At 62.0% G+C, this 27,402-nt stretch overlaps 2 protein-coding genes across 4 annotated transcripts; one reads left to right on the plus strand and one right to left on the minus strand.

The window, feature by feature from the left end:
- Positions 1–3,242: 3,242 nt before the first annotated feature.
- ATP4B (ATPase H+/K+ transporting beta subunit) lies at positions 3,243–8,598 on the minus strand. 3 transcript variants are annotated; one of them, XM_018044991.1, is made up of 7 exons: positions 8,442–8,598; positions 7,535–7,663; positions 6,541–6,654; positions 6,189–6,388; positions 5,446–5,502; positions 4,194–4,292; positions 3,243–3,789 (listed from the first exon to the last, which is right to left on the minus strand). In XM_018044991.1, exons 1-7 carry the CDS (start codon positions 8,551–8,553, stop codon positions 3,628–3,630), a joined length of 873 nt encoding a protein of 290 aa, XP_017900480.1. In that variant the 5' UTR covers positions 8,554–8,598; the 3' UTR covers positions 3,243–3,627. The 3 variants fall into 3 exon arrangements, with proteins under 3 accessions (XP_017900480.1, XP_017900482.1, XP_017900481.1); XM_018044993.1 differs by lacking the exon at positions 8,442–8,598 and adding an exon at positions 8,038–8,098; XM_018044992.1 differs by lacking the exon at positions 5,446–5,502.
- A 4,923-nt stretch (positions 8,599–13,521) lies between these two features.
- On the plus strand, positions 13,522–27,108 carry GRK1 (G protein-coupled receptor kinase 1). Its single transcript, XM_018044994.1, has 7 exons — positions 13,522–14,450; positions 18,340–18,467; positions 19,744–19,901; positions 20,600–20,683; positions 22,983–23,107; positions 24,526–24,727; positions 25,799–27,108. The coding sequence occupies exons 1-7, from the start codon at positions 13,761–13,763 to the stop codon at positions 26,095–26,097; spliced, it is 1,686 nt and encodes a 561-aa protein (XP_017900483.1). The 5' UTR covers positions 13,522–13,760; the 3' UTR covers positions 26,098–27,108.
- Positions 27,109–27,402: the final 294 nt, after the last annotated feature.

Below are 27,402 nucleotides of genomic sequence, written 5' to 3' on the forward strand. Positions count from 1 at the left end.
TGTTTAACTTGGCACTGTTAGTTTTTATTAATAAAGTGCGCATGGGCATTTTAAACAAGCTGCGTGTCCCTGTGACTCGGGATGCTCTCTGGAGCTCGTTTACCCCCACCAGGCCCTTCTCTGCAGGGAAGAGTGGGTGCAGGCCCTGCGGTGGATACAGGACCCACCACGGCCCCAGCCTCTCCTGCACTGCCCCGGGGGGCGGGTGAGGAACGTGGTCCCTCAGACATGGCCGAAGTGGCGCCTCCTCTCTGTGGCTGGTGGTGGGGAGAGCGTCTGTTCCTTGTCTTATTTTTGGAAGAACTGTACTCATCACCTTGGGGCCTCCCAGGTGGCCCAGTGGTAAAGAATCCGCCTTCAATGCAGGAGACATGGGTTCTGTCTATGGGTCAGGAAGATCCCCTGGAGGATAAAATGGCAACCCACTCCAGTGTTTTTGCCTGGAGAATTCCATGGACAGAGGAGCCTGGTGGGCTGCAGTCCATGTGGTCGTAAAAAAGATGTGACCTAAATGTAATCAGTCCTGAACATTGACTGGAATGGCTGATGCTGAAGCTGAAGCTCCAATACTCTGGCCGCCTGATGTGAAGAACAGACTCATTTGAAAAGACCCCGATGCTGGGAGGGATTGGGGGCAGGAAGAGAAGGGGACGACAGAGGATGAGATGGCTGGATGGCATCACCGACTCAATGGACATGGGTTTGAGTAAGCTCTAGGAGTTGGTGATGGAAAGAGGCCTGGTGTGCTGCAGTCCATGGGGTCGCAGAGAGTCGGACACGACTGAGCGTCTGGACTGAACTGAACTGAGACACAACCTAGGATATATGAATATTACCACTACCTTTAACGTTTGAATCCTCATGAAACATGACCTTTGCAGACACATCCCCAAAAGGTCAAAAGCATGGGGAAGCTGGGGCGGAAGGACGGGGGTGATGCCCTCACAGGTGATGGGTATGCAGTAAGATGACCAGCCCAGCCATTCCTCACCTTCCTCCTTGATCACAGGAGCTGAGACAGAGTTTAAGGCTTTGACTTTCAGAAAGAGAGTGAGATGGTAAGATGGGCAAGGCCAGCGCTCTGTTCAGGCTGCCTGAAGTCACGAGCGAAGGTTCAGTACAAGGTGTGGACTCGAGCGGTCCTGTCCCCCAGACACGAGCGGTCCTGTCCCCCAAACACGAGCGGTCCTGTCCCCCAGACACGAGCGGGCGAGGGCGGGCACGAGCGGGCGAGGGCGGGTCACGAGCGGGCGAGGGCGGGTCACGAGTGGGTGAAGACGGGTCACGAGTGGGTGAAGATGGGCCACGAGTGGGTGGAGACGGGCCACATGTGGGTGAGGACAGGTCACATGGGTGAGGGACAGTCACGTGTGGGTGAGGCGGGTCACGTGTGGGTGAGGCGGGTCACGTGTGGGTGAGTGAAGGTCGTGTGCAGGGAAGGCGGGCTGTGTGTGGGTGAGGCGTGTCACGTGTGGGTGAGGCGGGTTGCGTGTGGGTGAGGCGGGCCGCGTGTGGGTGAGGTGGGTCGCGTGTGGGTGAGGACGGGCCATGAGTGGGTGAGGCAGGCCATGTGTGGGTGAGGACGGGCCATGAGTGGGTGAGGATGGGTCATGAGTGGATGAGGGACAGTCACGAGTGGGCAAGGACGGGCCACGAGTGGGCGAGGACAGGTCACATGGGTGAGGGACAGTCACGAGTGGACAAGGACAGGCCGCGTGTGGGTGAGGCAGGCCGCGTGCAGGGGAGGCAGGCCGCGTGTGGGTGAGTGGAGGCCGTGTGCAGGGGAGGCGGGCCGCGTGCAGGGGAGGCGGGCCGCGTGCAGGGGAGGCGGGCCGCGTGCAGGGGAGGCGGGCCGCGTGCAGGGGAGGCGGGCCGCGTGTGGCTGAGGGTGGACCCCGCGGGTGAAGACAGGCCCAGCACAGCTGCAGCTGTGGCCCGGTGTGACCCTCCTGCTCGTCCCGGCACTGCGGAGCTGACACACGGGGGCAGGGGCTGAGGGTCTGTGCCCTCAGGTGGGGAGCGTGGGCAAGGGTGAGGCGCTGGCATCCTCACCTCAGCGCTCTTCCTAGCTGGCACTCGGCCTCAGCCCGGTCATCCTGGAGTGCCACACCTCAGGGCTGCTTCCACATCGGCCTCCTGCTGCCCCGTGTCCCCGCGGTGGTGGCCTGTGACCTCTTGGGGTGGTCACAGTTATAAGCTAGTGACTCCTGAGTTCTGCAGCCAGGACGGCCTGGGGCAGCTCGGGCCAAGCCCTGACTCTGGGGTTACTGCAGCGGCGGTCCCTGGGGTGTGTCCACAAGCTCCTGCGAGGCCCCAGTGGCCACCTGAGGCCTCGATGATGTTGGTGCGAGGCCTGGCGGGAGAAGCAGCCAGACTTGAACCCAGGCCTCTGACCTCTGACCCCGGAGCCCGGCCTCCCCTACCCTAGGGGCTGGTCAGCCTGTGTATTCAGCAGCAACTTGACAGGCAGGTCCAGCCCTCCTGTCCACGGGCGCCTTGTGGCCGGCTGGAGCTAGTCCTGAGGCCGTGTACTCCCCTCCATGCCCCTGGCAGGGACATCCCCTCAGCAGCCGGACCGATCCCCCCCACTGAACTGGGTCAGCAGCCCCGCCTTCCGGGGTCTGTAGGGGGAACCTGGGCAGGCTGCCTACTGTGTGTGGACCCCACGGGCCCCATCAAGACCTTGGAGTCATTTCTGGGGTGACTATACCCCTGACTTCTGACCTCCCGTGTGTCATGGCATCCCCAAGATGGCCTGGTCCCTGACCTGACATTTCCCAGGTGGCTCAGAGTTGCCACCGTGGGGTCAGCAGGGAGGACGTCCGCAGCCCAGGGCCCCTGTCCCCTGGCTCCTTGGGGCTTCCTCTGGGGGCTCTGGGTGACAGATAATAATAGCAGATATGTCGTTGGGACAGAATGTTCTGTTTCTGGGGGCTTCTGAATGGGCTGGGGCTGGAGACCCCCGCCCTGGAGGTTGGAGGGGAGACTGTGCTGGGAGGAAGGCCACCTCTGGGGTCCAGGCTCCACCGCGTGGCCACACCCTGCATCCTGGCCGCGTCGCTGGGGCAGCCCCTCCCATGCTGAAACATAACTTACCCGACTTGCCGTTGAAAGCGTTTATAGAAAGAGGATTTTTTAGTTAATTTTAGTTAATTCTTTTTAAGTTAACTAAATAAATTTTAGTTCATTCCATTTTTTCAGTTAACTCTCCCCATCATCAGGAAAGACGTGACTCTCTTACGTAGGTTAAGAGTGAAATTTAATAAACTTGACTTTTACAATTTAGGAGTTGTATTTTTTAAAGCCGGAGTCCAGAATGCCTGAAATCCTAAGGCAGCTTCCTGGTGTTCATAGCCACGTATAGGAACAGTAAGTTACAGCGAGAGTGGTCGGGCCACGCGGCTGAGGTGCGTCCTCCCACGTCTTAGCTGTGCAGCCGCCGCCTTATGGTCCCCGTGTGGGCCTGTTTCTTGAAGTTACAAATCTGCCTGAAAGGTAAGAGGTCTGATGGGACCTTGATGGTGCAAGCCTGGCACGGGGCTGTCTGGTGCTGAGCTGCCCTGGTGCCGGCTTCCGTTGGAGGAGGCGTTGGGGTCACCCTGTTCCTGGGGGCCAGCCCGGGCCCCGCTACTTCTGGATCTTCAGCTTGAACTCCACCTTCCCCTCGTAGGGGTCATGGGGGTTGTCGAAGGTCACATGCTCCGCCAGGATCTTGCACACGACAACCACCTCCTTGTTCTTGGGGACGTTGAGGAGCTTCGCGGCCACCAGCGGGTTGCTGTAGTGGGGCTGAAGAGACGCCGGTTAGGGTCCTCGTGAGAGGGTGGCTGGGTGCCCAGCACAGAGGCGGGGCTCTCACTGAGTTACAGACGTCTCCTGCTTAGAAATGAGGAGACCCGGCCCAGAGGGACGGACCCGTGACAAATGCGACGTCGAGCTACACCTGATAAAAATTAGGCAGCACAGAGCTTTGGGGGAAATGGTTTTACGTGGATATGCAGTTGTCTAAGGAGGCCCTTGGAAGGTAAAAATGAGATTTGATGTCAATTTTGGGTGAGGACGTGGGCTTGGGAGACCCCCGGAGGTTGAGCGGTTAGGGTGGGCCGAGTACAGCCTGGCTGCCTTGCACAGGCAAACGTCTCCAGCCGCCCCTTCGTGAGCAGCGGCTGCTGTCGGGCCCGGGGCCCACGTACCTGGGCCTTCTTCCCGTAGTAGGGGAAGTAGTGGAGGCTGTAGGAGCCGCTGGGCGGGAAGTACGCCACCTGCAGAGCCGGGGCGCCCCGGGGCCGGTCCTGCGGACGAGAAGCTGCTGCGAGAACGGCCGGACTGGGCGTGTGCACGCGCGCGTCTCCGTGCATGCTCTGCGTGTGTGTCTCACGTGTGCATGGGTGTTCGTGTGTGTGCACGTGTGCAGAGCAGCTGACTGCACGAGCAGGTGGCATGAACCAGGTCTAGTCTGTGTCGCCGACCGGGAAGCCTTTCCTGGTGTAACTGGTTAGTTCATAAGACGCCGGTGACTTACCGAAGTCGCACCTTCCAGATTAAACCCGCTTAGGATAAAAGGGGTGACGGGGCCGAGTGTGTGGGGCTGGCAGCCCCCGAGGCGCACGGCCCGCCTGCTGCTGGGGCTGCCCTCGCCCACCGTCAGTGTCCGCGGACGGCCCGTCCGAGGGCAGGAAGGGGCACTTTGGTGTCTGTTAAAACGTCAAGTCAGCCTACACGTGTGCCGCCAGGGAAGCTGGGAACGGGAAGCTGGGGCAGGATGCACCCTGCGGCCGGGGGGCGGCACCAGAGAGTGTGGTCGCCCTGGTGGGGCAGCCAGGGGGTGGCACCAGAGTGTGCGGTCACCCTGGGGTGTGGCCGGGGGGCGGCACAGAGTGTGTGGTCGCCCTGGGGCACGGCCTGGGGGTGGCACCAGAGTGTGTGATCGCCCTGGGGCCCCTGCAGACAGCAAAGAGCCCGGGCCCAGGCGCGACAGAGTGAACTGCAGAAAGCACTCAGTGAAGACAAACTGAGTTTTATCCATGTGGTACTTAAAAACACATTTTGAGAAAAGCTGGACTAAATTAATGGCAATTCTTGGCAGCAGGTAAACTCACACTGTTCATCAATGGCGCTGGTGTTAATCAGCATCGTTTCGTAAATAAGCAAACAAAAGGACAAAAGAGGGTGGTGGAAGTGAGTTGGGTTTTCCAAATTGCCACAGACATCCCGAAGCGTGTTGGGGATACGCTGTCTCAGACGCTTTTTTGAAGCAAAACAAAGTGCTGTTTTTTCTTACTGGGTTTTCATCCCTGTGATAAAAACCACTTAGCGTGAAAGTTCCTGCCACCCGCGCACCTGGTTTATTAGGCGACCCCTGAGATGTTTTTAGGGGAAACCTGATCAGGGTTTCCCGAGGGGTTCCCAGCCCAAACAGGATGGCCGTGCCTGTGGGTCACTCACCAGGAAGGCACAGTCCACCCTGGGGGCCGTGCTGTTGCCGGGGAGAAACTTGACGATCTGCAAGGGAGCGGCTGTGAGTGCAGGGGGCTGGGGGGGTGGTGCCTGGGGGTCCTGCTCTGAGGACTCAGCAGGTGTGCCCCCTCCTGCTTCAAGCTTGTGGCCTTGGCTGCCGAGCAGCAGAGCTGGACGGTCAGCAGAGCCCAAGCCGTGGCATCTGCCCCCCTGCGCCTCCCCACCCCGCCTGGCTCCGCCTCTGAAAGCCCCGGCCCCTAGGCCCCTCTGGGCCCAGGGTAGCACCTGCCTCACTCACGGGGATCCCAGCCTTCCTGCTCTGCGTGCCCACCAGGGAACAGACCCTGGCTGGACTGGGCTGAGCACAGGGCACAGGTCTATGCCCTCCGCCGCCTCTCAGAGAGGAAAGTGAACAGCATCACCCCTGCCGGATCCCGTGCCCCCTGGGTCCCCGTCCATTGTGGGCAGCCTCCAGAGCTTTGCTGGGTCCTCTCGGTCCGTCCCTCGGCGCCTGGCCCCGGTGGGTTCCCAGGCGCCCTCCCCGCGCTGACCGCCTGGCTTTTCCCAGCTGCCCTGTGCACAGGACTGCCCTGGGCCCCGCGGCTCACCAGTCAAGCAGGTGGGGAGTCCGGATGGGTGCTTCCAGGTGAGGGGCTGCAGGCTCCCCAGCCAGCCTGGGGCCTGGAGGGGCGGAGGGCAGGGGCCCTTCTGCCTTCTGCCCCCACACTCACCCTGTTCATCTTGATAATGAAGCACGGCTTTCCCTCTGCGAAACCGAAGGTGGGGTCGGGCTGGCCGGAGCAGTTCTGCAGCATGTCCGCCGTGAACTTGCAGGAAAACTTGGTGTGGTTCGGGGCCAGGAAGCGCTCCTGGAAGAAGTACCTCTCGGACGTGCAGTTGATGTTGTCCTCCTGGGCTGCAGGCGAGTAGCCTGGGGGGGACGCACCTGTGGTCCTGCCCGAGCAGCAGCCCGCCCCCCACCCAGCTCCTCAGGAAAGGAGAGTGGAGACCGGGGCCCGGGGCCGCAAGGCCTGTGTGAGCCCTTACCCACCAGGAAGTGCCGCAAGGCCTGTGTGACCTTACCTGCCAGGAAGTGCCGCAAGGCCTGTGTGAGCCCTGTCCAGGTCCTGTTGTCAGACACGTTGTAGGAGATGTCCAGGCCTTTGTCCCCGTAGGTGTCCGGCCTCAAGGTCACCCCTGGAGAGAGGACACAATGCCTGGGGTCTGGCTGCACGTTCAGGCCGTGTGAGGTGCTGCTGGCCTGCCCTAGCGGGCGCAGCACCCAGTACGCTGGGGCCAGGGCTTCGAAGGCCCCCGCCCTCCCCCAGTGCACCCAGGAAGGCCCAGGACACTGCACAGTAGCCAGGGGGCTGCTCAGGTGCATGAGGCCTGGTTAGGCCCCGGGGCTCCCTCTGCAAGAGGCCTGCCCCTCACCCTGCCTGCCAGCCTGCGGGTTTGGGTGTGGTTTCAAGCGCCAGTCTACTACATCCTGTTCTGAGATCGCACTGAGATCCTCCACGTTTGATCCGTTTGTTGGCTGTAAAGCAGCCACGGGGATTTGTGGACGATGCTCAGGGTGGCGGGCCCGCCGCCTCCAGGCACAGCCCAGCACTGCTCTTGGGCGGTCTTGGATTATTCTCCTTGGAAGGCACTAGGGACGCAGGGTCGACAAACACCAAGTCGCTGGTCTGGAAAAGCTGAGCTTCCTTCCGCACCCTTCCCACCTCTCTCTGCTTTGCTACCTGCCCTCAGCCCGGGTCAGCGGGCTGCGCGCGGAGGTCTTGGTCCAGACGCCGTCCCCAGGCTTCAGAGGGGCTGCCCGCCTGTCCCCGGCCCGCGCGTCTCCCCAGCGCTTCCCCTTGTTTGGGCAGTGACACAGGTCTGTCACACGGCGAGCGGCCGCCCCCCTTAGACACCCCAGCCCTGGGTCTGCTGGCCTCCTGCCGGCGAGGAGGCGAGGGTGCCCCGGGAGAGCGGCCTCGGTGCTGGACGCCCGCCCCCTGCCTCCTGGTCCCCTGGTGCCTGTGTCTCCACAGCTTCCCCAGGGGTGGGCGGAGCCGGGCCCGCCGCAGGTTACCTGGCGACTTGAGCTGGTCCTGGTAGTCGGGCGTGTAGGGGTCGACGGTGCACATGAGCACATAGATGCAGAGGGCGAAGACGCCCGTCATGACCACGTAGAAGGCCACGTAGTACAGGCTGATCCACACTGCAGGCAGAGGCGGGTCAGGAGCTCGGGCACCGGGCGCACGCCCACCACCTCTCGGGCGGGCACTCACCTGCTCCCGGAACATGCTCACCCCAATAACCCCGCCCCTTCACTTAAAATTCTTCTTAAAGATTGCAGTCTTGGGAACCTAGCTTTAAACCCGCCGCTCTGAAACCCAGGGCTGAGCCTCTGGGGCCCGTCCTCAGCTGCCCTCTACTCTCTGGTACCCGGGGTCAGGGGTGTCAGGGCCTGGGCAGACCTTTGGGGTCTGCCAGTGGGGACAGGAGGCTGGGGGGGCTTGGTCTGGACCCTGGACCCACCAGCCCCTGGCAGCCGCGGGGCGGCTCCTGCCCTCTCCTGGGCCCTGCACACACCCCAGCGGGACGGCGTGCGGCCCAGCATCTGCCCTCTCCCGGGCCCTGCCCCTGCCCTCTCCCGGGCCCTGCCCCTGCCCTCTCCCGGGCCCTGCCCCTGCCCTCTCCCGGGCCCCGCGCGCACCCCAGCGGGACGGCGTGCGGCCCAGCATCTGCCCTCGCCCGGGCCCTGCCCCTGCCCTCTCCCGGGCCCTGCCCCTGCCCTCTCCCGGGCCCCACGCGCACCCCAGCGGGACGGCGTGCGGCCCAGCCCCTGCCCTCTCCCGGGTCCTGCCCCTGCCCTCTCCCGGGTCCTGCCCCTGCCCTCTCCCGGGCCCTGCCCCTGCCCTCTCCCGGGCCCCGCCCGCACCCCAGCGGGACGGCGTGCGGCCCAGCATCTGCCCTCTCCCGGGCCCCGCGCGCACCCCAGCGGGACAGCGTGCGGCCCAGCATCTGCCCGGTGTCCGGGTTCCAGCAGTACCGCTGGAACTCCTCCATCCGCTGCCCACATGACTTTTTCTCCTGCAGCGCCGCCATCGCTGACCGCGGCTGCTGGGGCTGCAGGGAGGCTGCACACCCGGCTTTTAAGGTCTCCTCCTCGGAGCCCAAGGGCACCGCGGTGCCCAGCTGAGGGAGGCCCCGGCAGGTGTTATCGGCCCTGCCATTAAGGTGCCCTCCACCGCCTCCCTGGGCATGTCGGGGCAGCGCCCTCACCACCAGCCCCTCCTCACGCGTGCCCTTGGCGGGAACTTTATCTGCTCTGATAACAAGCAAGCAAGGAGACCAGCAGGCGCTCGGGAGGGGCTGGCAGGAAAGCAGGTCGGTGAGGCCGGGCCTGTACCCGGCGCCCAGCCGTGGCCGAGAGGCTCGAGCTGAAGGGGCAGGAGCCTGAGGTTGACGGCGGGGGTCCCGGAGGGGCGGGAGCTGGGGGCTCCTGTCCCTGTCACTGCTGCTGCTGCTGGAGAGCCAAGCTCACCTGCACCCCGGGAGGTGGCCTGGGGGCTCGGGGGTCCCGACACTCGAGCGCAGCTTGGGTGAAAGCTCACGTGCTGCCCTGATAGCCACACAGGGGCCCACCGGCCTACAGCGAGACGAGCTCTTCACTCAGCGACGCCGGGCCCCGGGCATGCTGTTCAAAGGCAGGTTCTGACCTGGATGGGCCCAGTGGGCCGGGGGCTCCCGGGGGCCTCGACTGCGGCTGCAGGACCACAGCCATATCTGGGCAGTGGACATGCCGCCCGGAGCCACATCCGAGTGGCCTGGGGAGCCTTGGCGGCCTCTGACACTGGTCCCAGCCCTGAGTTTCTGAGCGGGCTGACCTGCAGGTGGCCTGAGTGTCTGGACCAACCCCCAGACCCCTGTTTAAGTTTTCAATCCCTTCAGTCCAGTTCAGTTCAGCTCAGTTGCTCAGTCGTGTCTGACTCTTTGCAACCCCATGAATCGCAGCACGCCAGGCCTCCCTGTCCATTACCATCTCCCGGAGTTCACTCAGACTCACGTCCATCGAGTCCGTGATGCCATCCAGCCATCTCATCCTCGGTCGTCCTCTTCTCCTCCTGCCCCCAATCCCTCCCAGCATCAGCGTCTTTTCCAATGAGTCAACTCTTTGCATGAGGTGGCCAAAGTACTGGAGTTTCAGCTTCAGCATCAGTCCTTCCAGAGAAATGCCAGGGCTCATCAGGTGTTAGTTAATCTAGCAGAACGTGTACAGGGCTTTTGTACTGAAGACCACAAAGTGACTGCGAGACAGAAATCTCCATAGATGCAGACACACAGTGTGCTCACAGGTTGCAAGACTCTACACAGATGTCCGTACTCCCCAAACTGATATACTGTCTTACACAGTTTCTATCAACATCCAGGCAAGACCTTTTTTTTGTATCTAGGGTAGGGCTACTCTAAAATTTATTTAGAAAGGCCAAGGAACTAGAAAAGTTAAATATTTTATTCTTTATTTGAAATACTTACTTTTTTAGAAAATATTTTAGAAATGAAAAATAAGGTAGGAAGACTTGGTCTGCACAACTTCAAGGCTGCAAGGACAGATAGAAACACATCGTCAAGACAGTGAGGGGCAGAGATCGATAAACACAATAGAAAACTCAGAAGCAGATTCACGCCCACGCGCCCATGGACTTTGACAGCAGTGCCAAAGATGTTCACTGAAGCAAAGATGACCTTTTTAACACATGGAGCTTGAGCAACTGAACGTCCAATAACCCCGACCTAGCTCACAGCTTGCAAAAAAATTAACTCAAAATGGTCATGGATTTACACGTGAAAGCATAAAACTTTTAGAGAAAAAAATGTGAGAAAATCTTTAAGAACCAGGGTTAAGACAGAGAGTTTTAAGACTTGACACCAAAATGAGAAAAAAACTGAAAAATTGGACTTCAAATACAACATCAGAAAAGCAAGCAGTCCAGTTAGAATGTGGTCAAAAGACGTGAAGAGATATTTCACCAAAGAGGATTCGCAGATGGGAAATAAACACTTGCATAAATGTCCAACGTAACTGGCCAGTGAGGAAATGCAAATTAAAACCACAGTGGGGTACCACCTATCACAAGAGCTGAAATAAAAAATAGCGACAGCTTCAAATGCTGGAGAGGATGCTGAGAAACTGGGTTGCTCATATGTTGCTGGCGGGAATGGAAAACAGTAGTTGGGGTTCAGTCGCTAAGTCGTATCCGACTCTCTGTGACCCTCTGGACTTCAGCACACCAGGCTTCCCTGTCCTTCACTGTCTCTCAGAGTTTACTCAAACTTATGTCCATTGTGTTGGTGATGTTATCCAACCATCTCATCCTGCACCATCTGGGGAAAAGTTTGCCAGTTTCTTAAAAAATCAAACATGCAAGTATCGCAAGTGCCGCATGACCCAGCAATGCTCTCGGGCATTAATCCCAGAGACACTAAATTTTATGTCTGTATGGATATCTGTATGTTTATGGCAGCTTTATTTACGATAGCCCAAACTGGAATCAGCCTAGATGTCCTTCAACAAGTGAATGATTAAACCAGCCATGGTCCCCCCGCACCGTGGAATACTACTCAGGTGTGGGTAGGCAAGCCACCTGCTTGCCTCCAGGGAGTCACGCTGAGTGAAGAGCCAGTCCCCGAAGTTATATAATGTGCGACTCCCCAATGGGCGTGAGTCTGAGTGAACTCCGGGAGTTGGTGATGGACAGGGAGGCCTGGCGTGCTGCGATTCATGGGGTCGCAAAGAGTCGGACACGACTGAGCGACTGAACTGAACTGAACTGAACTTATGTGGAGTTGCTTTTCAGCTGCTGAGTTGTGTCTGACCCTTTGTGACCCCATGGACTGCAACATATAACATTCTTGAAATGACAGCTTTATGGAAATGGAGAACAGCCGAGTGGCTATCAAGGCTCAGGACAGTGTCAGGGTGGGAAGGGGTGGCTGTCTATCAGAGGGGACCACGTGGTGCCGGGGGTCCTGAGTGCTGGCTGTGTCCACGTCGGTGTGCGCGCTTCGATCCTGGGCTGAGTGGGGGAGATGCTGTCACTGGGGGACGGGGCCAGGGCGCGGGGGTCTCTGCATTACTTCTTATTATTGCACGTGAGTCTACAGTTACTCTCAGTAAAACTTCAATTTTGGAAAAGGACCTGATGAGTTTAGGGAGCTCTGTGTACTTGACTCCTCTCCCCGGGCTTGCTCTTCAGCCTGTAAGCCCCGTGATAAACACGTCTAAGGTTGCTTACCCTGTGCTTCCCCCGGAGGGAGCTCAGAGTTCATCCAGCGGGCTTCGCTGTCCTCAGACCCTGCCTCTCGGGCTGCGTCCTGACCTCAGTCCCAGCCCCGTGCCAGGCCCACCGAAGCAGACCTTTATTTCTCCAGGTGACTCGACTGCCTGGTGCCACTGGGAGGCACTGGCTCAGGACACAGAGTCAGGAGCACTAAGGAGGGGACTCCAGCCCAGGCCTGTGCTGGGGCTGCTGTCCCATCTGATCCCTGGCGGGTAAAGAAAAGGCAGGAAGGGGTTGCAGCGACCCGCCCAATGTCACCTGCTAGGAAGTGCCGCTGGACGCGCCAACCCGCCCTCTCAGTGGCGAGCCCTCTCCTCTGCCTCCCCAGCTGCTGCAGAGTCCGCCGTCCTCCCACCCCGGCAGAGCCTCCCTGCCCTCTGGAGCCCTCCCCTCCCGCCGTGGAGGCCGGCTCCCTGGCCCCTTCTGGCCGGGGCGTTCTGCATTTCCGTGGCCCTTCACCCCTCCCTTCTTCAACTGTCACCAACCCCCACCACTTCCTCATCATTTTTTCCCTTACGGTAGGTACCGAGCACCTGCTGCCCACTAGAGCAAGACCAGCAAGGCTGTGCTGAGGTGAGCCCAGGTGCCCCGTGAGTGCGCCCCAGCTGTGTCCAAGTGTGTCCCAGGCGTGTTCTAGGCGTGTCCCAGTGTGTCCCAGGTGTGTCTCAGGGGAGCCTGGAGTGCGTCTCAGGTGAGCCCCGGGCGTGTCTCGGGGACCCCCAGGCCTGTCTCGGGAGAGCCCCGGGCCTGTCTCGGGGGAGCCCCGGGCGTGTTTCTGGAGAGTCCCGGGCGAGCCCCGGGGGTGTCTCCGGGGAGCCCCGGGCCTGTCTCGAGGGAGCCGTGGGCCTGTCTCCGGAGAGCCCTGGGGGAGCCCCGGGCCTGTCTCGGGGGAGCCCCGGGCCTGTCTCCGGGAGCCGCGGGCCTGTCTCGGGGGAGCCCCGGGCCTGTCTCCGGAGAGCCCTGGGGGAGCCCCGGGCCTGTCTCCGGGAGCCCCGGGCCTGTCTCGGGGGAGCCCCGGGCCTGTCTCCGGGAGCCCCGGGCCTGTCTCGGGGGAGCCGCGGGCCTGTCTCGGGGGAGCCCCGGGCCTGTCTCCGGGAGCCCCGGGCCTGTCTCCGGGAGCCGCGGGCCTGTCTCGGGAGCCCTGGGCATGTCCCTGGCCTCTCCATCCTCTCTCCAGCCTCTCTCCGTGGGGCCTCAGCCCCAGGTGCCGTCGGTGCGTCCCGCATGCCGTTCTGTTTCCACCTGGACGCTTCTCTTGGCATCCTGCTCCACCAGCCACACCGGTGAGGGCAGGGGCTGACGGGGAGCTGACTCCTCAGCAGGAGCCAGGGCCCCAGGCGAGGACGCCACCAGCCTGACACGCTGTTCTCAGGGCCAGGTCGGCATGAGTGTCCGGGCTCACATGCTGACCGGTGCCCTGGCAGGGTGTCCCCTGGGCAGGGTCTCGCCTGTGGACACGCGGGAAGTCTACTCATAAACCAGCATCCGCTGGTCTCCTCGCTGCTTGCTTTTCTAAAGACGAAGATGGCACACGGTGAGGAAAACCAGCCATGTTCGTGAACCGAGGCTCCTCCTGGGCCCCGTGTCCCCACCAGGGAGCAGATGAGGCTCCGGCCCGTCTGCTCGGGCCTGCGGGCTGGACGGGGCAGCTCCCGTGAGGCAGGGGCTCCGGGCCTGCGAGGTGGGCCTGGGCCCCGCGTGCCCTTCCTCGCAGGAAGCAGTGGGCAGTGCGGCCCGGCTAATCCGTCTGCGAGCAGCTTAGGGATTGTCTTTTTCTGGCACCTGCTTGCTGCCCTGCACGTCCTCCACTCTGGCAGGGATTTAGCCCGAGCTGCGTCAGCGGGCTTCCTGGGGCTCCCGCCACCCGGCCAGCCTCCCATCCCGAGGGTGGGCACGGGCCACAGGCCAAGGGCAGCAGGTCAGGCCGGCTGGGGACGCGGGAGCCAGACGTGGACAGGGCCCGGCGCTGGGATGGATTTCGGGTCCCTGGAGACGGTGGTGGCCAATTCGGCCTTCATCGCGGCCCGGGGCAGCTTCGACGCGAGCAGCGGCCCGGCCGCCCGGGACAGGAAGTACCTGGCCAGGCTCAAGCTGCCCCCACTGTCCAAGTGCGAGGCGCTCCGGGAGAGCCTCGACCTGGGCTTCGAGGGCGTGTGCCTGGAGCAGCCCATCGGCAAGCGGCTCTTCCAGCAGTTTCTGCGGGCCCACGAGCAGCACGGGCCGGCCCTGCAGGTCTGGAGGGACATCGAGGACTATGACACGGCTGACGATGCCCTCCGGCCGCAGAAGGCCCAGGCCATCCGGGCCGCATACCTGGACCCCCAGGCCCAGCTCTTCTGCAGCTTCCTGGGTGCGGAGACAGCGGCGCGGGCCCGGGAGGGGGCGGGGGACGGGCTCTTCCAGCCCCTGCTGCGGGCCGTCCTGGCACACCTAGGCCAGGCCCCTTTCCAGGAGTTCCTGGACAGTCTCTACTTCCTGCGCTTCTTGCAGTGGAAGTGGCTGGAGGCCCAGCCCATGGGCGAGGACTGGTTCCTAGACTTCAGGGTGCTGGGGCGGGGCGGCTTCGGGGAGGTGTTCGCCTGCCAGATGAAGGCCACCGGCAAGCTGTACGCATGCAAGAAGCTGAACAAGAAGCGGCTGAAGAAGCGGAAGGGATACCAGGTGGGCTGTGCTGCTCCGGGGGGCGGCCCTGGGTGGGGGTCGGTCCCCTGCACCCCCTGGTCATACCCGCCTGTCTGCACAGCGGCCGAACGCCTGGCCAGGGCCACGGGCGTGGGTGAGGCTCCACACTGGGCCTGCGGCTTGGCTCGTCCGGCTGCTCTAAGCCTCTAGCCCTGCGCCTGGGATGGGCCAGGTGGCCTTCCTCCTCGAAGCGCGGCCTGGGCGTAGCTGGCGAGGGTGGTGTGCCAGCTTCCTCATCCTCTCGGTCTGCTGGCGCCCCCACGAGACACAGCAGCCAGTGCCAGGGAGGCTGGATCAGTTCCCCAGACCCCTCCCTCTGGCTTCCCGGGACACCCTGGTTGCGCAGTGAGGAGGCTGCCCAGGGCATCCCCAGGGCCAGTGTGGGGAGGCCGGGGCGCCCAGCTCAGCGCTGCCCGGGTCCTGGGGGGAGGCAGGGGTACACAGGGGGCAGAGGCTCCCCGGCTCTGCCTCTGGCATCAGGCTCCGTTCGGGCAGGATCAAAGTGGCTTAGTGTCTCGGATACTCGTCTCCGGCCGTGCTCCGTCTAGCGCCAGCGTTCCCGTGCTGGGGTGAATGGCAGCCCCCCCGCAGCACCCCACCCAGGGCCGCTGAGGGCGCTCTGCCCAATGGACTCCGGGGCAGTGGTCACCCTCGGGCCATCTACCTGCAATCTTAACCCAGCTGTTAGGGAACTAAGCTGCTTCTCTCCTGAGTTCAGGAAACTTACTGAACTTTTATAGTAAAATCTGCCTAAGATCTTCCAATGCAGTGGAGAGAAAGGGCTTCCCAAATCAAGAAGGGCTCTTCTCCTTACCCAGCACAACGTTTAGAAGCACTTTAAACGGACTTCATAGGGTTTTAAGATGAGTATAGAAAGAGGCTAGCGGTGCAGGGTGGCTTGGGAGGGTGCTGGCCAGTGGGCCCAGCTGACCTCCACTGTCCAGAGGCCTGGACAGGAGGAGAGGCGGGTCTGCAGAGGCGGAGCTGGAGGGAAGGCCGGTGCTCACAGGTGCCCAGGGGCCCGCGTGGCGTCAGGGGCATTTGCAAGGCTGGTGGCTCGAGGCCCCAGGAGCCCTGAAGTCCCTGCAGGTGACGGTCCCCAGGCTGTGTCCTGTCCCCGCGAGGTGGGGCCTGTGGGGCGCGTCACTCAGTCCTTGTGACTGCGCTGCTGTTGCTGGTCAGCCGCTCAGTAGTGTCGGACTCTGGGACCCCGCTGACCGCAGCACACCAGGCCTCCCTGTCCTTCACCAGCTCCCGGAGCTTGCTCACACTCATGTCCATCGAGCTGGTGATGCCATCCAGCCATCTCACCCTCTGCCGTCCCCTTCTCCTCCTGCCTTCAATCTTTTCCAGCATCAGGGTCTTTTCCAGTGAGTCAGCTCTTCTCATCAGGTGGCCAAAGTGTTGGAGCTTCAGCATCAGTCCTTCCAACGAATATTCAGGACTGATCTCCTTTAGGATAGACTGGTTGGATCTCCTTGTACTCCAAGGGACTCTCAAGAGTCCTCTCCAACACCACAGTTCAAAAGCATCAATCCTTCGGCACTCAGCCTTATTTTCCAAATCTCACATCCATGCACGGCTACTGGAGAATGTCACAGCCTTGACTGGATGGGCCTTTGTCAGGAAAGTGATGTCTCTGCTCTTCAATACGCTGTCTAGGTCGGTCATAGCTTTTCTTCCAAGGAGCAAGTGTCCTTTAATTTCATGGCTGCAGTCACCGTTGCAGTGATTTTGGAGCCCAAGAAAGTCCACCATCGCTTCCACTTTCCTCCTTTTATTTGTCATGAAGCGGTGAGACCAGATGCTATGGTCATAGGTTTCTGAATGGCGAGTGTTAAGCCAGCTTTTTCACTGTGTCTTTCACCTTCTTCAGGAGGCTCTTTAGTTCCTCTTCACTTTCCACCGTTAGAGTGGTGTCATCTGCATGTCTGAGGTTGTGGATATTTCTCCCGGCGATCCTGATTCCAGCTTGTGCTTCATCCAGCCTGGCATTTCATGTGATGTATTTTCTGCATGTAATTTATATAAACTGGGTGATAACATACAGCCTCGTGGTACTTCTTTTCCAGTTTTGAACCAATCGCTTTGTTCAGTTCAGTTCAGTTGCTCAGTCATGTCCAACTCTTTGTGACCCCATGAATCGCAGCACGCCAGGTCCCTCTGTCCATCACCAGCTCCCAGAGCCCACCGAGACCACGTTCATTCTGTTAATGATGCCATCCAACCATCTCATCCTCTGTCGTCCCCTTCTGCTCCTGCCCTCAATCTTTCCCAGCATCAGGGTCTTTTCCGATGAGTCAACTCTTTGCACAAGGTGGCCAAAGTATTGGAGTTTCAGCTTTAGCCTCAGTCCTTCCAATGAACACCCAGGACTGATCTCCTTTAGGATGGACTGGACGGATCTCCTTGCAGTTCAAGGGACTCTCAAGAGTCTTCTCCAACACCACAGTTCAAAAGCATCAATTCTTCGGTGCTCAGCTTTCTTTATAGTCCAACTCTCACATCCATACATGACCCCTGGAAAAACCATAGCCTTGACTAGACGGACCTTTGTTGGCAAAGTAATGTCTCTGCTTTTTACAACCTCTAGAGATCGAATTGCCAACATCTGCTGGATCATGGAAAAAGCAAGAGAGTTCCAGAAAAACATCTATTTCTGCTTTATGGACTATGCCAAAGCCTTTGACTGTGTGGATCACAATAAACTGTGGAAAATTCTGAAAGAGATGGGAATACCAGACCACCTGGCCTGCCTCTTGAGAAACCTATATGCAAGTCAGGAAACAACAGTTAGAACTGGACATGGAACAACAGACTGGTTCCAAATAGGAAAAGGAGTACGTCAAGGCTGTATATTGTCACCCTGCTTATTTAACTTCTATGCAGAGTACATCATGAGAAACACTGGACTGGAAGAAACACAAGCTGGAATCAAGATTGCCAGGAGAAATATCAATAACCTCAGATATGCAGATGACACCACCCTTATGGCAGAAAGTGAAGAGGAACTAAAAAGCCTCTTGATAAAAGTGAAAGAGGAGAGTGAAAAAGTTGGCTTAAAGCTCAACATTCAGAAAACGAAGATCATGGCATCTGGTCCCATCATTTCATGGGAAATAGATGAGGAAACAGTGGAAACAGTGTCAGACTTTATTTTTTGAGGCTCCAAAATCACTGTAGATGGTGATTGCAGCCATAAAATTAAGACATTTACTCCTTGGAAGGAAAGTTACGACTAACCTATGTAGCATATTGAAAAGCAGAGACATTACTTTGCCAACAAAGGTCCGTCTAGTCAAGGCTATGGTTTTTCCTGTGGTCATGAATGGATGTGGGAGTTGGTCTGTGAAGAAAGCTGAGCACCGAAGAATTGATGCTTTTGAACTGTGGTGTTGGAGAAGACTCTTGAGAGTCCCTTGGACTGCAAGGAGATCCAACCAGTCCATCCTAAAGGAGATCAGTCTTGGGTGTTCATTGGAAGGACTGAGGCTAAAGCTGAAACTCCAATACTTTGGCCACCTCATGGGAAGAGTTGACTCATTGGAAAAGACTCTGATGCTGGGAGGGATTGGGGGCAGGAGCAGAAGGGGACGACAGAGGATGAGATGGCTGGATGGCATCACCGACTCGATGGACATGAGTTTGAGTGAACTCCAGGAGTTGGTGATGGACAGAGAGGCCTGGTGTGCTGCGATTCATGGGGTCACAAAGAGTCAGACACGACTGAGGGACTGAACTGAACTGAACTGAAAAAATATACCTGCAACTCCGTGTTTTATTGGGACATTTTCCGGTTGGTGGAACCTGGCTGCTTGGGGTGGGTTTTCTTTCCTGCCTGAACCCGGGGGCTTGCCCCGCTCTGCAGGGTGCGATGGTGGAGAAGAAGGTCCTGGCCAAAGTGCACAGCAGGTTCATCGTGTCTCTGGCCTACGCCTTCGAGACCAAGACGGACCTCTGCCTAGTGATGACCATCATGAACGGAGGTGACATTCGGTAAGGCTCCCCTCAGCCTCATGGGAGCAGGGCTCAAAGAGCTTGGCTGACTGTGCAGGGTCTCTGGGGCCAGAGGGGCTGCTTCCCACGTGCTGAGAATGAGTGTCGAGGAGAAGTCCTGTCCTCATCCAGCCTTCTCTGTCTTCCGGTTGCTGGCCCTTGAGGCGTCCGTGGTCTCAGTGAGATGTGGGGGCCCTGGGGGCGATGGCAGAGCTGGAAGCATGGTGTGGGGACGTTGGAACCACAGCTTGGCCATTGGCCAGCAGGGAGGACCAGGGGTCTGGATTCGTGGGGGACCCAGGGGCCTGACCCTGGGCTCTCGGGGGGAAAGGACTTGCCGGTCAGCTAGGCAGCTCAGCCACGCTTGGCCAGCGCTGGTCTGTGCGACGGGGATGAGGATAAGCACTGGTGCCCCGTGGCTGCTGCGGAGAGTCAGCTCGGGCCTCTGAGACCCTCAGGGACTCACACGTCCCTCCCGAGCGTGCAGGGCTGTCCCTGGGCCCCGGCCCCCGTCTGGGCGCTCCTGCACTGCAACTCGGCCGGGCGAGTTGTTGGCCGCCCTTCCAGGTGAGGGGCTGAGACTCTGGCTGAGTCACCTGTGTGTGTTCATGGAGGAGGAGCAAGGGGTCTGGAGCGTGCAAACGAGGATGACCTTGGCGCTCGCCTGCCGCCACCTGCGGCCCGCGCCCTGCAGGGTGCCGGGAACGCGGTGCGGCGCCGCGTGTGCACCGCCCTGCACTGCGCTGCACGCTGCGCCTAGCCGCACCAGGCGAGGCTGCTGGCGCCACCCTGCCCCACTGCAGCCTCTGCTGCGCCACACGCCCCTGCACGGCGCGGTGTTGCTATACTGTGGAATGGTATATTATTCCGCACCACACTCCATTACACCCGCCTGCAGCCCGCGCTGGAGCAGGCTCCTAGGCTCCGTCACCCACCCGTGTCGAGCGGGCCTCGGGCTAGTCACGGCCCGCCTGCACCTCCCTTTGCCTGGCTTCTCTGATGGTGGCTTTGGGGCCGTTTCCCAGCCCTGTGGGCCGGGGCTGGGTGGCGGGGCGGGTTGGCTGGGAGAACCGCCTGCTTCTGCCGGTAGTGGCTCTGGAGAGGCTCGAAGAGGACGAGGGCACCAGGGCCGGGGGCCCGGCTCTGCCGCGGGCTCCTCAGGCCTGGTGGCCTCAGCCCTCACCGTTTCCCCAAGATTTTACTTCCCATCAAAATTGCGGGCCCATGGCTTGTGGCTGTGCCAGAGACACAAGGGCTCCACACGGTCCGTCCCCAGGTACCACATCTACAACGTGGACGAGGAGAACCCTGGCTTCCAGGAGCCTCGTGCCATCTTCTACACGGCCCAGATCATCAGCGGCCTGGAGCACCTGCACCAGCGGAACATCGTCTACCGAGACCTCAAGCCCGAGAACGTGCTGCTGGACGACGACGGTGCGGCGGGCTCCCTGCTCTCCTGCCTCCCGGCCCGGCCTCCCTGCCCTCCCCGCCCGCCCGGCCTCCCTGCCCTCTCCAGCCTGACAGGTCATCAGTAGGGGAGGGACCAGCTTTGATAAACGCTGGTTATAGTCCCGCAGCACAAAGACCCAGCTGACGTCTGTTTATTGTTCGCTCAGTGATTATCCCCAAGGGAAATCTGGAGCACGACTGTGCGTCCAGGGCTGCAGGGAGTCGGTCCAGGCATCGGGAGTGTGTGGAGCTGTTAGTAAACAGGGCTGCGGCCAAGTCCCCGCTCATCACTTTCCTTGCTGCCTCTGTGAGGAGTCAAATTGGGCTTCTTATCAGAAAGCTACTCCAGAGGCTGAGGCCCCCTGTAAGTGACTTTAGGGCCCCCTCCCCGTCAGAGGCGAGACGGACACCCGACGTCCCCATGGGCCGAGGCTGCAGAGCTCGCGAAGGAGGCTGACTGAGGGCCGGTGACCTGGACCCCGGCTGCAGGCGCGGCTGGACGCCCCCGTTTGTCCACAGCAAGGAGTGGGGTCTCCTATGTGTCTGTGCTGCGCTTGCGCACGCGTGCGCGCCTGGTATGCACGTGTGTGCCTGCAGAGGCTGGCCGGGGCTCCTGCGGCTCCAGGAAGACCAGGGCCTCTGTTCATGGGCTGCAGGTGACCTGAGCTGTGTTTGTTCCCCAGGCAATGTCCGCATTTCTGACCTTGGGCTGGCCGTGGAGCTGAAGGAAGGACAGACCAAGACCAAGGGCTATGCAGGGACCCCAGGTGAGGGCTCTCTGAGGGTGCAGCCTCTCTGGGGGCAGGGGCAGGGGCGTGGTGAACACTGGGGTGTCGGAAAACTGCTCTGCCATCTGCAGAGGGGGCAAGGGGCATGGCCCGTCCTGGAGTCCCAGGTCCTTGGGTCCCGGGGCCCGGGGTGGGGGCATGGTGAACACTGGGGTGTCAGAAAACTGCTCCCTCATCCGCAGAGGGGGCAGGGAAACAGCCGGGGGCCTGCACAGCTGTGTGGAAGTGGCACCCGTGCCCACCCTTGGGGACGGAAGCTCCCCAGCGCCTCGCTGGACAGAGTCTGGGGTCCGCGCTGAGGGCAGCAGGGCAGAGGGAGGGGCCACTGGGTGGGGGCCGGGCAGGAGCTCAGCTGTGGGCATCCCAGGGGGCAGACGGGGAGATGGCCTCGGGGGGCCCCCGGTCCACCCTTCCCCACGCCGCATGGCCACGGGGAGGCTGTGCAGTGGGGGCTGCTCTTGTCCAGAGCGTGTGTGTGTGTTCACGTGAACGTGCCCGGGGGGTCCTGCCCCCATCCCCTCTCACCCCCAGCGGGTGGGAACAGAGGCTTCACAGTGGGGGACGGGGTGGGGGTCTCACCACCGAGGCCCCTGGGGGCCGCCGGGCACCCAGGCTCACATTCAGACTGCCGTGCCCTCCACGCTCCCGACGGCCCTGGGTTTCTGCAGGCTTTCCCAGCAACTCTGCTCCTCCCGTTTGTTCAGCTCTGGGGAGAAAGAAGGGGCCTGGGACTGAGGCCTCTGGGTTTCATTCTGTCCCATCCTGGGCTCTCAGCTCCTTTGGGGGCTGCCTGTCCCCACGGTAGGGCTTTCTCATCTAGGGCTTTATTTAGGAAAAGTTCTCTTTTGAATATTCTGGACCTTGGGCCAGATCTCTGAGGTTCCTCCCTGGGCGTGAGCGTGTGAGGCAGACGCCTCTCACCTCTTCCTGGGAACCGCGTCCTTAGGAGAACGCCGCAGGGGCCGCTCCCTGGGGCCAGGACGCCGGCCGCTGGACCGCCGGTGTGGCCCGCCCCGCTTGCAGGGGGCCTGCTGGCCGCCAGGGGGCGCAGGCCTCGCGGGTCGGGCGCCGTCCTCGGGCTGCGCGGAGCCGAGCCTTTGAGGTCAGGCGCCGGGTGTGGCCGCGAGCAGCCCCGCAGGGCCTGGGGTCGGGGTGTCCAGTGAGGCCTCACGGAGCCCTCCGTACCTTCTTCCCCGGCCCCGCTCCCTCCAGCCCGGGTCAGCCGCAGCGCACCCAAGCGGGGACTTGCGTGGCCGCGCCGTGGGGAGGGGGAGACGGGAGGCTCCCCCCCGGAGGAGCTGACACCCTCCCTGTTCACTCCTCGTCCCCGCTCGATCCTTCCTTCACGCGGCGACTCTCACCGTCGCCACTGAAGACCGCGTCTGTGGTTCTGAGCGGGCGGCGTGGAGGGCAGGGGCCCGCGGGCTGTCTGCCGCCGGGACGCGGTGTCTCCTCGGGGCCTCCTCCTGGACGTTTCCATGGAGAACGGTGGTTGGTGAATGTGTCTTTCTTGAGTCTGCGGCACCTGGACGGCAGTGTAATTTCCTAATGGGAGGCTGTGTTCCGGGCCAGTGATTCTTCTGAACTTGACCTGCAGCCCCTGGGAGAATGTCCTGTGGTCATGCCCCCCTTCGGAACTCGCCACAAATACGGGCAGACCCTGCAGGGCTCAGAGAGGCTGGAAACAGACACACGTTCAGCTTTGGTTTGAGGGGACATCCAGTCATCGGAGCACGGAAGCCCCTGACTTCCCGAGTACCCCTCTGCCCCAGGAGTGCCCCATGGGCCCCAGATGCTGCCTGTCCACCTCTCCACATGCCAGGCTGGCCTCCGCACCAGGCACCCAGGGCTGGAGGCTGGGGCAGGCTCCAGGGTGTCCCCTTCAGCCGGTGGGTCCCAGCTCCCCAGAGGTGGAGTGCACAGGCCACCAGCGTCCAGCCCGCTCTTTGGACACTGGAGCTCTGGTCTCTCCTCTTGTGCCCTTTTGGGCGGCAACCAAGCTCCTGCCTCTGACCACAGCCTCGCAACCCTGCAGGCCCCTCATGAGCCTCAGACGCCCAATCCATTTGCCGTGGGCAGCAAAGTGGGGCCAGACCCACCCTGGGTGGGGGGTGGTCACTGCTAGGAGCAGCCGTGCCTAGGGGACACTCAGGACAGGGGTGCACCTCCCGGGGGCGGGGGTCTGCACATGTGTCACGGTACAAGGATGCTGCTGGCTCCAGGGAGACGGGGTGTCTGCCCCTCCCGGTGGCCGCTGAGTCCCGCTTCTCCTGCCCAGGGTTCATGGCCCCCGAGCTCCTGCAGGGGGAGGAGTACGGCTTTTCCGTGGATTACTTCGCGCTGGGCGTCACGCTGTATGAGATGATTGCAGCCCGAGGGCCCTTCCGAGCCCGCGGAGAGAAGGTAGGAGTGCCGGCGGGCCTGTGTGTGGGGGGTCACGGGGCAGCGACCCCCGCTGACCTGGCGGTGGCCCTCTGTGGCAAAGCACTGGGTTCTCGGGGGCAGGTCCGCCCTGGGCAGGAGGGGGACACGGTGACGTCATCCCTGGTCTCCAGATGCCAGCCCTGCCCCAGGAGCAGCTCGGCCTGGGGGCTCTCCTCCCTGGTACTGACCGCAGGCCCTGCTCCAGGCACAGCAGCGTCCCTGGGTGTCCTGGGGCAGTGGGCACTGAGGGGCTCTGGGCCAGGGAGGCCCACTCCTGCCTGGGGCACTCTGCCCTACCCAGCAGGGCTGTGAGCAGAGGCCTTCTGGAGGCCCCATCCGTGATCAGAACAAGAAGAGCAAAGCAGCCTGTCTCAGGGCGCCACGTCGCCCAGCTCGGAGCCGGGATGAGGGGGCCCAGTGTGGACGGCACTTCAGACGAGGCTCGTCTGCTGTGCCCGTGGCCCCTCGGCCTGCCTGTAGGTCTCAGCTGTCCGCCTCTTCTGCTAGACTACCCAGGGGCACCCCTATCCAGTCCCCGCGCCTCTCCCGAGACAGTTGAGAGAACAAACCGGGTCCCCCAAGAGCAAGGACCTCCCCTCGACAAGCGTGCAGGGCTGTTCTGGGTCTGAGCCTCTGCCTTGAACCAGCGAGTCTCCCCGACTGCGGCTCAGAAGAGCGGCAGGATGGAGTCCACGCTGGCCTTGGGACTGAAGCCCCCCAGGGCCTGTGCTGACCCCACGGCCTGCCAGGGTCCCTGTGTTCTGGTGAAAACCCACATAAGGAGCTTTTATGAGACTGAGCTATCATGGCCTACCCACTCTCCGGTCCATCGAGGTCCCTCCGAACGCTCTGTGGCCCACCCTTGGTCTCTTCAGTGGTGAGGGCCCCTGGACACACCCTCGACACGGATGGGTCTCAAACCTGCCACGGTGAATGTGAGAATGTGGACCCGGAGGAGTGACTCTAGATGGTTCCACCCCTGTGAAGTTTCAGGAGTTTCAGGAAGGGCAGATCTGACCGACAGGGAGAGGCCCAGTCAGCGTCTGTCTGAGGTGGGGTAGAGAATTCTGGGGCGATTGTCAGGGAGGTTCCTGCTGATGGAGCCACTGGAAGTGGCCACTATGCTCTGGGGAGCTGGCTTGAACTGTGGCTCCATGGACCCTGTGGACGCCTGCCCCTTAGCAGCTAGAGGGGAAGGTGGTAAGGGTGCAAGTCTCTGCCTTCAGGGTTTCGTGCCCTGACGGCGAGGCTGAGCCGGTCCGTGGGAGGCTGGTGTGCGCCCTCCTGAGGCCGGGCTGCCTGGGCCGAGGCACAGCTGTGTCTGCAGCTGCAGGGGGCCAGGCGGCGGGAGGGGCCCGCAGAGTGACTGGGCGGGCGGTGCTGTACCCGCCGTGCAGGTGGAGAACAAGGAGCTGAAGCAGAGGGTCCTAGAGCAGGCGGTCACCTACCCCGACAAGTTCAGCCCGGCCAGTAAGGACTTCTGCGAGGCGCTGCTGCAGAAGGACCCCGAGAAGCGCCTGGGGTTCCGGGGCGGCTCCTGCGACGGGCTCCGCACGCACCCCCTCTTCAGAGATGTCAGCTGGCGGCAGCTGGAGACCGGTACTGCCCATGGGGGGGCTGGGGCTGTGTGAACCCTGTGACCGCCCCGTTCTGAGGGCATCCAGAAGCTCAGTGTGAAGCTGGTGGGTCGGGCAGCCGGGGCAAAACCCCCGCAGCATCCTCCGCCCGACGGTGCCACAGGCCCCGTCCCTGCTCGTCACAACAAGCCCTGGACCGGACCTTCTTGGGTCGGGCCTCTCGGGCACCTTCGGAGGTGGCAAGGGTTGGACAAGTCTTGTTGAAGGCACCCTGACCCGCCCTTGTGCTAAGCACCCGAACCCGTGGCTGGGCGATCCCTTTCAGGAGCCCACGGGCCGAGTCGAGCAGGACTTCTCCCGTCAGCATCCAGCCCGAGCTTGCTGCCGGGTCTTTTGTGAGCAGGTGCAGGAGAGCGTGGGCGTGTGCACGTGTGTCTTCGGGGGAGACACGCGGGACCCACCACACCCCCCGAGCCACCTCCCAGGACCTGGAGCCTGCGACCTCATGGCCCAACACTCTTGTAGGAGTCGCCCTTTGAGGGAAGGGTTGGGTGGAGGCAGCCCCGGCTAAACTGGAGGTGCCGGCGCCCGGGGAGCCACCCAGACCAGCCCTGGGTGGGGTTGGTGGTGTGCCGGGGACCGGCAACCTGAGCAGTCAGCACCCGGGAAGCTAGAGCTGGACTTTCATCCTGAGGCCACACCCAGCTGGGCTGACTCGGCCTGGGGCCCACGAGGACGAGGGTGGGGCGAGAGCGCAGGCGATTATCCTGAGTGTCCGGGTCCACCTGCAGGCCAGAGCCCAGTGTGGGGCCAGGGGCACAGCAGGCTGGGGGTGGTGGGGCTGGGACAGTGCCCACCTTCGTGACGGGCTTCCTGGGAGGGCGGAGGGGGTGGCAGTTGTGGGCTGGGTTCTGATGACAGGAGTCCTAATTGGACTGAGTGTCCGGCCTTGCTTGGCACCCTGGGGGGGGGGGGTCTCATGGCTCGTCTCCGCCAGGGCAGCGTGTGGGAGGGCAGACACACGGGGCTCTCAGCAAGCAGCCCCCTGGCCCTGGCTGTCGGCTCAGGCTCGGGATCTCCTGTCCCCCTGCAGGGATGCTGACCCCGCCCTTCATCCCGGACTCCAGGACCGTCTATGCAAAGAACATCCAAGATGTGGGTGCCTTCTCCACGGTCAAGGGCGTGGCCTTTGACAAAGCGGACACGGAATTCTTTCAGGAGTTCGCCTCGGGCACCTGCCCCATCCCCTGGCAGGAGGAGATGATCGAGACGGGCATCTTCGGGGACCTGAACGTGTGGCGGCCCGACGGGCAGATGCCGGACGACATGAAGGGCAGCTCCGGGCAGGAGGCAGCCCCCTCATCCAAGTCAGGCATGTGTCTGCTTTCCTAGGCCGGCCGCGGCCCCTGGTGGGTCGGCGAGCCCTCCCACCAGCCACTCAGCACGGGAGGAGGAGGCCGGTCCAGCTAGACCTCCCGCCCCGGGTAGGAGCGCCAGCGGGAAACGGCCCACTTTTTGGCACCATTTTGCTCAGAAAGTGTCCAGCGTTGGTTTCCAGATGGAGTCCACCCTGACGCACGGCTCTCCAGGGCACTAGCGCAGACGAACAAGCTGGCAGTGGTTTGGGCAGCGGGAGAGGGGCTGGGCTGGGGTTCCTGGCACCTTCACGGCAGCTGGCCAGGCCCTGGCTTCTCAGGGCTGGTGCAGAGATGGCAAACCCTGGCCTCGGGGCTCGTGGGCCCCCCTGGAGAGGCCAGACTGGGGGCCTGGCCCGTCTCCCTCAGTGCCCAGCTGCTGGACCCACCACAGCCACCAGTCACGGTGGGGCCAGGCTGGCCCCTCCTGCACATCGGGGGCGCTGAGTCCCAGGCATCCAAGAGGAGGGAAGGGCACAGGACCCGGGGTGAGACAGGCCGCCAGCCGCCCTCCGGCTTCCCTTCCTTCTGAGACCGTCTCCAGCCAACCTCACCTGTGTGCGGACCCGCTCAGCCGGGCAGCTGGGGGCAGAGCTGTCTCCCTGCAGGCCTGTTCCCGCCCCCTCACTGCCTCTGGGCCTGCAGAGCCTGGCCAGCGCCGGGCCAGTCTAGCTTTGTGCGGTTGGCTGCCTGATGGCCAGGGCAGGCCCCTCCTCGTCTTGAGCACCCCCCCCCCCAGACCATGTCAGTGCAGCCAGCGCGCCCGCCACCTGCGGCCCCACGGCCTCGGGACAGCGTGATCCTGAGAAGCAGGAACTTTGAGGCCGCGGCTCAGCCGCTGGGAACCCTTGGCCCTGCCGGTCTGGAGCCGCTTCCCCGGCGCGTGTGGGCAGATGGCTGTCCATGCTTCAAGTGTGTCTTTGGCCCCTCATGCACCGAGGACATTAAAGCCCTTTCGTGATGAATAAACCTGCAGGATGGGTCTCTCTCCTGTGTGCTGGTCACAGAACGTCCTGGAAGGGCCCGGCACAGCCGTCCAGGTCTGCGCTCCTGGTCTGTGACCTGGAGCTGTACCCAGACACTGACGCCGGCTTTGTGTCCTAGGACAGGACACTGTCATCGGGTGGCTGTAGACCCCAGTCGCCTGCAGCGGGGGCAGGAAATGCCGCTTCTTGCCTTTCTCAACCCATTTCATCTGCTCCAGGCCCCCGTGGCCTGAACAGAGTGGTTTAACCCTCAGGGTCCGGGAGCGGTCTCGCGGGGAGTCAGCACCCGCAGTGGG

The sequence above is a fragment of the Capra hircus genome, unplaced genomic scaffold (assembly GCF_001704415.2).
Source record: "Capra hircus breed San Clemente unplaced genomic scaffold, ASM170441v1, whole genome shotgun sequence".
NCBI lineage: Eukaryota > Metazoa > Chordata > Mammalia > Artiodactyla > Bovidae > Capra > Capra hircus.